General features: G+C 46.0%; 1 protein-coding gene across 1 annotated transcript in view; it reads right to left on the reverse strand.

Moving 5' to 3' along the window:
* Nucleotides 1–620: 620 nt before the first annotated feature.
* Nucleotides 621–10,255, reverse strand: part of LOC115371710 (stromal interaction molecule 1) — a 39,662-nt gene continuing 30,027 nt past the window's right edge. The window contains 4 exon segments of the mRNA XM_074933731.1: nt 621–2,910; nt 5,973–6,036; nt 9,265–9,351; nt 10,244–10,255. The exon segment at nt 10,244–10,255 is cut by the window's right edge and continues 223 nt beyond it. Of these exon segments, the coding sequence (XP_074789832.1) occupies nt 2,475–2,910; nt 5,973–6,036; nt 9,265–9,351; nt 10,244–10,255 (599 nt within the window). The 3' untranslated portion in view covers nt 621–2,474.

Consider the following 10,255-nt stretch of genomic DNA (forward strand, 5'->3'; position numbering starts at 1 on the left):
CTTCCTCATTGTGAGGGAAACCTTATAAGGTGAAATGTGAGCGCAGAGACGTTGCACAAGATCACTGTGAAAAAAAAAAGTGAAGAAAACTCAAACCTCAGGGCGGGACTGAACTCTGACGCCACCCGAGGAACCGAGCTGCTGCCGGCTCCATGACCAGAGAGAAAATAAAAATCTATTCTAATTTTAGGAGATCCGTCCAAGCCGTCATGTCTGCCTTGTCTCAGGTGTGTGTGCAGGTGTCCAGGGTTTATGTGTGTGTGTTCAACTGTAAAATGTTAGGAAGCTCTTAACAATTAATGTTGTATTCACTCTGAAACAATATATTCTGTCTGAAAATTTCAATAAATAAATTGAGCGCTGTGAGGATCACTGAGGTGTTCAGAGGCTACAGCGCCACCATCTGGCTGCTCCTCAAACCACTACAGGTTTAAAAAAAAAAAGGTCCACATGATCCTGTGTGTATCAAACAGCTTCAGGTTGATTTTCTTCACTTTGACAGAGCCAGGCTAACGACTCCCATAGACTTCAAGTCTTTATGCTAAGCTAACAGGAGGTGACCCACAGAAGCATCAGAAACACATGAGTTTTGATGTAATAATTTATTTTTCTGGTTGAAGCCTCTTTTCCCTCCGCCTGCCTCCTCTGTTTCTGCCTCATTTGCTGATTTCCTACATTTCCCAGAATGCCTTTCAAGAGCCCCAGTACTCATAGTGTGACTCCATACCGCCACCAAGTGGAGAGCAGATTCCCACAGCAGCTACAGACTGAACATTAAAACCTCTGAACGGTTTGATTGACGGGTCTTTATTATCAGTCACAAGCGCCGTGACTTTAAAGGAGCAGTTCACTCAAAATACACAAAAAGATACACTCTATTGGGACACACCTCTAATCACTGAATTCAGGTGTTTCAGGCTCGTCCTCCATCACTAGTTTACATTTACCGCCTGAAATCACCTCCGTGTTGCCTTCAAGGTCGTCACATAAACTCCAGAAGATTTTTGTCCAAACCTGAATCCACTTTCTAGTGTGAGGACGTGTCTCTTGCAAACACCGCAGGCTTTAAACAATGAGACAGGAATATAATTTATATGTGTATGTACATATTTGGCATAAAGGTGCTTAAAAAAAAAAAAAAAAAAAGAGCATCGTGGAACTGCTATGAACATGCAAAGGGCTTCAACACATTATAGCACCAAGCACAATTTCTAATTTTAGATTAATATTAGAACTGCTCCCATTGCGATGTTCTGGAAGCTTCTTGTCAGCAGCCTGCATCTTATAGAATTAAACAATTCCATGTATGACATTTGATAGGAAACATGTAATGCATGTAGAGCAATTTGACTTTGGAGAAATTTCAATATCGACTGAACAGCTGAACACACCACGCAGCTGATTTGACTGACTGAACTAAAGCGATCCCACTGGCCACAAATACACTATAAAAATGAACGGGCGCTGGGTGGAGATCTGAACGTGGCTTGTGAGATGCTGACAGAAGTGATTTATACACAAAACTTATTTTTAAACCAATGATGAGCTTTTTTCTGAAAGAAAAAAAAAACATGAAAAGTTGAACCATTAAAATGCTACATGGAGCGTTTTGACATCAATAAATCATAAATCAGCTTCTACGCTGCATTTCGTATTGTTGACCAGCAGGGGGCGTTTAGGGGAAATCTGATCAGAAAAACTCACTCGTCAGTCAGTAATATATATATGAAATTTCATAGTTTTTTAAAGTCATTTTTATTCACCGCCAAAGTGATAATGTGATGTGATTTCTGACTTTCTAATCTGAGGATTTGTGAGTTTTTTCTCATTCACTTTTTCTTGCAAAGTTACCATTTTAGTCCCAGAGAATATCCAACTTTTTTTCTCATAAATTTCCAAATTTAACGAAAATCGTGCTTTTTTTTTTTTTTTTTTTTTTTTTTTTTGAGGAATATTAGCCCCCCCACCACCACCCGCCTCCGGCTAGGTTGCCATGACAGGCCGACCAAGAAAAGAACACCAGAGCAAAACAAAAACTGGCCACCAAAAATGCTGACGTCGGCGTTTGGCCAAAATGGCGGCATTTCATTTTGGGAGAAACAGTTTGATTTGATTTGACGATCTGTGCCGAACTCTTCGTACCGCTGTTCGAGTCCCTTTTCTCTCCGCTGTCTCCTTCTTCTTCTCCTCCTTTAATCCACTGCAGGGCTGCGGCCTTCAGCTCTTCTTCTTTGGTGTCGTTAAGATGTGAGCGGCTGAAGTGTCCAAGTTCAATCTCACGTCGATAACGGAGAGAAAAGATCAATGAAAAAGAAATTAATTTGGAAGCTGTGTTTAAGAAAAAAAATCCAATCAGTGGAGCGTTCAGGACCGGCGTTCCCTCACATCGCGTCGACCAATCAGATCTCGTCGCTCCAGACGTTCAGCAGGTTGCAGGTTGGACGTTTGATTGGCGGGCGCGGGCGGCGTCGGCGTCAGTGGCGGCCCTGCTTCTTCTTGAAGATCCTGTTGAACGGGAGTCGCCTCCGCCCGCCGCCGCCCGGGTCGCTCTCCTCGCCGACACCGACGCCCTCCTCCTCCGTGTGGCTCCGCCCACCGAGGGGCTGCTGGCCGTTCCCTCGGGCGCTCCCCGAGGAGGAGGAGGAGGCGGAGGAGTGGAAGGTGACGGGGGCGTCGCGCTCGGCGGCGGCGGAGACGCAGAGCGAGCGGGTGGAGCAGGAGGAGGCGAGCGCGGCGGCGGTGGCGGCGTTCGCCCTCAGCTCCCCCAGACTGGAGCTCTTCTCCAGGCCGCCGCCCTGCAAGGGGAGGAGCCTGGACGACAGGAGGAGGGGCTTGGAGCTGTGCGAGCCACGGGAATCGGCGTGGGACAGAGGGAGGGAGGAGTCAGAGTCGGAGCGGTTCATGATGTCCCTGACGGAGAGAGACGGAGACGACAGAGGTCAGCGCCAAACAGCTGATCTGACATCAGAACATGATCAATTCTAAAGATCTGACTCAGCAAAAACTGAGACAAACAGGATGGACAGACGAGTGCAGCGTGACGGAGGGATGAGGACAGGAGGTGGAAAACACTGAGGACAGACGGGAAACGTAAAGAAAAGAAAAGAAAAACTGAATTAAATTAATTAGAAGGAGCATGAATTCATGATTCCAGCATGAATTCATGATTCCAGCATGAATTCATGATTCCAGCATGAATTTAAAGATTCTCTGATGCAGATTCAGGTTCAGCCTGATGCCATCAGGCTGAACCTGAAAACATCACATTTACCAGATTCACCAGTTCACCAACACATTCAGGATGACCGGCTGGAAACAGGCGGGAAAACAGGCGGAAACAGGCAGAAACAGGCGGGAAAACAGGCAGAGACAGGCGGGAAAACAGGCAGAAACAGGCGGGAAAACAGGCGGGAAAACAGACAGAAACAGGCGGGAAAACAGGCGGGAAAACAGACAGAAACAGGCGGGAAAACAGGCAGAGACAGGCGGGAAAACAGGCGGGAAAACAGGCAGAAACAGGCGGGAAAACAGGCGGGAAAACAGGCAGAAACAGGCGGGAAAACAGGCAGAGACAGGCGGGAAAACAGGCGGGAAAACAGGCGGGAAAACAGGCAGAAACAGGCGGGAAAACAGGCAGAAACAGGCAGAAACAGGCGGGAAAACAGGTGGGAAAACAGGTGGGAAAACAGGCAGAGACAGGCGGGAAAACAGGCAGAAACAGGCGGGAAAACAGGCGGGAAAACAGACAGAAACAGGCGGGAAAACAGGCAGAGACAGGCGGGAAAACAGGCGGGAAAACAGGCAGAAACAGGCGGGAAAACAGGCGGGAAAACAGGCAGAAACAGGCGGGAAAACAAGCAGAGACAGGCGGGAAAACAGGCGGGAAAACAGGCAGAAACAGGCGGGAAAACAGGCAGAAACAGGTGGGAAAACAGGCAGAGACAGGTGGGAAAACAGACAGAGACAGGCGGGAAAACAGGCGGGAAAACAGGCAGAAACAGGCGGGAAAACAGACAGAGACAGGCAGAAACAGGCGGGAAAACAGACAGAGACAGGCAGAAACAGGCGGGAAAACAGGCGGGAAAACAGGTGGGAAAACAGGCAGAGACAGGCGGGAAAACAGGCAGAAACAGGCGGGGAAAACAGGCGGGGAAAACAGACAGAAACAGGCGGGAAAACAGGCAGAGACAGGCGGGAAAACAGGCGGGAAAACAGGCAGAAACAGGCGGGAAAACAGGCAGAAACAGGCGGGAAAACAGGCAGAGACAGGCGGGAAAACAGGTGGGAAAACAGGCAGAAACAGGCGGGAAAACAGGAAGAAACAGGTGGGAAAACAGGCAGAAACAGGTGGGAAAACAGGCAGAGACAGGCGGGAAAACAGGCGGGAAACAGGCGGGAAAACAGGCAGAAACAGGCGGGAAAACAGGCAGAGACAGGCGGGAAAACAGGCAGAAACAGGCGGGAAAACAGGCAGAGACAGGTGGGAAAACAGGCGGGAAAACAGGCGGGAAAACAGGCAGAGACAGGCAGGAAAACAGGCGGGAAAACAGGCAGAAACAGGCGGGAAAACAGGCAGAAACAGGCGGGAAAACAGGCAGAGACAGGCGGGAAAACAGGCAGAAACAGGCGGGAAAACAGGCAGAGACAGGTGGGAAAACAGGCGGGAAAACAGGCGGGAAAACAGGCAGAGACAGGCAGGAAAACAGGCGGGAAAACAGGCAGAAACAGGCGGGAAAACAGGCGAGTTCCATGACGACAGACATGGAGGATGCGTTCTGCTTTTCATTCTGCTGCTGACATGAAAAGCAGCTCGTCAGTATTTGCGTTTTGCAGCACTGGAACACGCAGCGCTGCAACGGCTTCTTTTTGTTATGGTTGCTATGGTAACCTGATATTTCCAGGCAAAGCACTTGAGTTAAGGCCGAGCTCAGATTAGGAGTTTGGGGCAGATTTAACCCCGATTCAACCCTCCCGACAATCCAAAGAGAAATCTGGTCTGGGACCTCTGTTGATACCGATGTTCAACACAGATTATTTGATAATCTGATGGTTTACTGGTCCAGATTATAGGGTAACATGAGAGTTTACAGGTCCAGATTAGCTGGTAATCTGAGGAGTTTACAGATCAAATCTTACACCTCCTGACAGATTACAGATTCATTGTATCCTGATAATTTTCTAGCAAGTTTAATAATATTTGGGAGAATTAGGATTTAAAATCTGGACGATGATGTCACTTCCTTCAGGGAGCAACACAGCAGCCAGCAAGCAGCTGCTGTCCAGGTGTGCTGGACAGGTGAGTCAGGGGGAAGGCTTTGCTCCTCTGGTGTCATAATCTTCATATCTTGTGTGTGTGCATGTTTGAGATTAGAGAGAAGATTCTCCTGATGTTGGTGATGCAACACGATTTAAAAAACCCTGCCGTCTGATCTGGACCTTCGCCTTGAAGCTACTGAGCATGTGCAGCTTTTTAAGTCTTGCTGGTTGGTCTGATGAGGTTTGGTTTGTGACGGCTGGAGAGAGGAGCTGCTGCCGGAGCATCCAGGAGCAGGCGGGCTCATAAAAACACCACACGCTGCCAACAGAGTTAAACAGAGACTGACAGACAGACGGGGTGAAACACAGCTGAAGAGGAAAGATACCCGGTGCTGCCGGAGCGAGAGCGCCGCCCGCCACCCGCCTCGGTGCCACCTGCAGGCCGGAGGACGCAGCCCGACTCCTCGGAGCAGAAGCCAGAGGAGCAGAGAGGAGCGGCGAGGAGGGGCGTCAACGGGGGAGGAGAGGAGGAGGAGGAGGGGGAAGGGGAGGTGGAGGAGGAGGGGGAGGGGGAGGGGGAGGCGAGAGGAGCAGAGTGAGAGGGGGAGGGGCAGAAAGGGAGGAGCTCCAGCTGGCCAATGGAGCGGCTTCGGTTCTGGCGGCGGGGAGGGCGGGACGATGCGGACGGGCCACGCCCCACCGGCCCTTCAACCAACCTCTGTGAGCTGAAGCTCAGCACGGGGTCTCCTGTCCTCTGGCGCAGGGGCATCAGACTGGAGGCTGCAGGGAAAAAAAAAAAAAACTCAGTTTAGACGTTTTGAATTCAGGAGGCAGATGAGTGTGTGTTTCCCCTCAGAGCAGCACCGCTCTTCAGAATAAAAGCCTTCAGGTGTTTCAAGTCGGGAACAACTGAGCATCAGACCAAACAGCAAAATCTGTGATATTTGGGGGGATTTTAGGATTTTTTTTTTTTTTTTGAAGATGGTGTCCAACATCTGGTCGCAGTCTGGGGAAGTCAGGAAAAGGCGATTTTATGAGTACTCCTTTAAAACTGGAGATTAAGAAGGTGCACAAATGGTGCGTTTGGTTTAAAATGCTCACAGCACGCAGGACAATATCTCACGTGTTGCTGTTTTGTCTGATGCAGTTTGATGTGCAGCTGTTCAGGCCTGAGGAACGACACGGCGCTCTGAGGATTTCCTAAAAATTTACACCACAGAAACGATGAGTCCATTTCTAACATGGACAAACTTCAAACTGTTTTTTAATCCACTTTTCTAAAAGTTCACCTGCAGCTCTGACCCAACAGCAGGGACAGATTGTATGAATTAAAAAAAAAACAAAAAAAAAAAACACAGGGGAATCAAATTTGTCATGCAAATAAAAAGAAGCGTGTTTTTTTTTTCCAGATGTTCTGGATCTGTGTGTCGAGTCAAACAACCGCATGACCACAAACAAACTCAACTCCACCATTTTCAAAATGTAACAGTGAGAAATGATCACAAATCCACCGACATCATATTCTTGTTTTTAGCAATGAGCAATAAGGATAATACAGGCTGATACAGTATTTTATTTATTCTTTTAATATTAAGCAAAATTCCTCCAGAGGCTTTTTTTGTTGGGATGAAGTCATTCAGTTGTGTGAAGCGACTCGGGTCGGGCTGAACGTTCATGTTTGTGTGTTTTTAGCTGCTGAGAACCTGCAAGTGGAGGTTAGTGAGGAGAAGAGACAAAAAACACAAAAACAAATCAGTCCTGTCTGAAGGAAGAGAGAAGAGAGTGAGTCAGTCTTCTGGGGGAAAAAAGTGAATGAATCTCCAGCGTGAGGAGAATTTGTTTTGATTTATACCTCTGTGTGTCTGCGGATCAGCTGTCTGCTACGGCAAAGCATCAGGGCCACACAAAAACACAAAAATAAAAGTTAAAAAAGGACATTAAAACCAGAATTCTGGAAAAAAAAAAAAAAGTCAGACATTTGTAATTAAAGTCTGTGACGGCAAGTTAGGGCCGTTGTGGGGAGAGAAAAAAAATAATAGAGCCGAGTGGCAGTAATATTCAGACAAAAAAAACCCTCAAAACTAAAACTATTGGATTATAAAGTTGCAAGTTTACAAGAAAAAAACTTGGATAATCTCTGGGATCAAAGTGGTAAATTTACGAGAAAAAAAAAAGAAAGAAAGAGAAGAGCCTGAGACGATAAAGTCGCACATCTGTGGGAAAAAACTCAAAAAGTCTGAGATTATGAAGTCACAAATTTATGAGAAAAAAAACTGAAAACCAGCTGTTCTCCTCCTGTGGATCCAGTCTGAAGGAAATCCTGCTGGTCTGAGTCCAGAACCCCAACCTCCTCCTCAGCATCTGGACTCTGAAGAGACGTTGCTGTGACTTGGGCCGATTCAGAAGAAAACAATCTGCTGATTCTGGGCTCAGATCAGCAGGATCTCCTTGTTCCTGAATCCCATGTCAGAGTAGAATCTGCTGAGGGGATCAGCTGCAGGCCTGAGACACCGCCAGCAGGGGGCAGCACATCGGCACATTTAAAAACAAAAAATATATATAATCTCATGAATTTGTGAGTTTTTCTTGTAAATTTACAACTTTAATCTCAGAGTTTTTTTCTCAGAATATTACCTCAGAAAAAGTTCTGATGTCGGAAAAGTTCTGATGTCGGGAAAAGTTCCGATGTCAAATGTCAGAGATTCCAGGGCTGAGGACTGAGTCCGGACTGAAATCTCCAATAGGAGAGGTTTCAGAGTCTAAGGAATTAAGAGGTTGGGCTGTCGGCATCCCTGCAGGGGGTGACCGGAAGTCCATATAGCTCAGGCAATGTACTGAGCCTGTTGATATTTTATGTTACTGTATTTTATTTTCGCTATCATTCCCAATTCTATTTCCCTTTTTATTGACTGTTTTTATTGTTTTAAATTGTGCCTTGTTGCTTTTAATGTCTCTGTAAAGCACTTTGAATTACCTTGTATTGAATTGTGCTCTACAAATAAATTTGCCTTGCCTTGCCTTGCCTCACCTCCCTGTCTCAATCATTTATTATCTTGTTAACATTATTATTATTATTATTAGATGGAGGATGTTGACATGATACAGGCTTCCCACACCAACTTTTACAGCAAATTCAAGGACTTTTCAACGACTTCCAGGGTCTGATTTGGAGCTAAAAGACACGACTCTGGTAAATATTAGAAATCATACAGGGCTCTCTTTAAGATGAGATACGCAAAAACTGCAGAAGGTCGACTGAAGTGAGGACCCTGTAGACTCAACTGGCAGAGCTGAAACGTCCTCATCTCACCTGTCCCTTCATGATTTACTTTGCGCAATGCACCTTTATATGACCAGCAGGCGTTTATAAGGCCCTTCACAAGCACTGAGCATTTTGACACAGAAATTAGTAATCAACGTTTCAAGTTGACTGAAAATAGTAAAAATAGAAAAAAAAAATAGAAATAGAATAGAAAAAAAAGTAACTGAAAATCAGACAAAAAAGAAGAAAATACCAGAAAATTAATAAAATATTACTGAAAAAATGAGCAAAAAAAATCTATAAAAATGACAAAAAATATTTCTAAGTATCATAAATACTCAAATACTATAAAATTAAATGACAAAAAAAATCAAAACTTCAATCAAAAAACACTAATAAATAAAGTCCTGGCTTTCAGAGGCTTATTAAAGGCAGGTGTGACTGTGACTGTGAATATCTGATTAAGCTCCGCCCCCTCGACCACTTTAATCTCAGAGGTTAACGACTCTCACGGCCGCGTTGCACTTCTCAAAAAAACCTTTACGTCTGAATTTTCACAAATCTACAAATTTTCGAGGATTTTCCAGGCCGTGGGAACCTTGACGAGAGGCGGGCTGTCAAGCTGCTGTCAATCAAAGCAACACGACCTGATTGGTCAGTTATGTGACACACAGAGGTATAACTCCAGCAGGGAGGAAGAGGAAGAGCAGGAGGAGGAGGAGGAGGAGGAGGAGGCCGGGGCCAACCGGAGTGTTTCCATGGTGACTGGCTGTCGGCGATGCCACTCAGAGGCCAGAGGTCACTCACTCGCCGGTCCATCTGCCAGGCCGCGTCTGCAGGGAGCCAATCAGGACACAGAGGTAAAGGAGGAGGACCAATCAGAGGAGAGGATCAGATACACAGAGCCACCCGCAGCCGAAGTCGAGACGTGGAAAGATTTCAGATTGAACTGCTTTTGGTGATTTCTGTTCTGCACAGCAGTGGTTCTCAAACGGGAGTACACGTACCCCTAGTGGTATGTTGGAGTACTGCAGGGGCTCCATGAGATGTTTTAAAAAATGTTAACCTGAAAATATCAGTCATGCATAATTCCTAATAATTAGCCTATGCTATAATAAGTTCAATAAAAAATAGAAACGTGAATCTAAGTATGTAATGTAAGTTTGATAACACATTTTATATTCAGTTTTCCCTCCAGGTTTCCTGAAGGTGTCAACATTTTTTTTTTTTTTTTGCACTGGTCAGCTGGAGCTGGGCTGGAACAATATTTCAAAGGGGGAACACTAGTGAAAAAAGAGAACCACTGCTTTAGAACATCATTCAAACAGGGATGCTGATTAGCAGAAGTTTCACGTCACAGACTGTGAAACTAAGACTGGCCAACGTCTGACTTTTCCCGCAAAGAAGCCGCAGATCTGATTTTTTATGGAAGCTGTGAACTGCAGGAAACAAAATTCAATTTGGATTTGAGGAACGCTGAGGAAAGCCAGGAGCTGAGACACGTCTCTTTTCTCTGCTGCTGTGTAGATTTAGAAAGTATCGTGTTATAATTTTGATTTGGGTCATATCTGCTGGTAAAGCAGATGTGTGTGTGATTCCTGCTGATGTGACAGTCAGTCACATCAGTAGGGTCAGTATTCAACATAAATCACAGTCGTTTGCAGCCACAGTGACAGAGGCCTGGTTCCTCATGTTGTCATGTGTTTTCAGCAGACTCGGCCTTACACTGCAGCGTGC

This window comes from Myripristis murdjan, chromosome 14 (assembly GCF_902150065.1).
Source record: "Myripristis murdjan chromosome 14, fMyrMur1.1, whole genome shotgun sequence".
NCBI classification, from domain to species: Eukaryota; Metazoa; Chordata; class Actinopteri; order Holocentriformes; family Holocentridae; genus Myripristis; species Myripristis murdjan.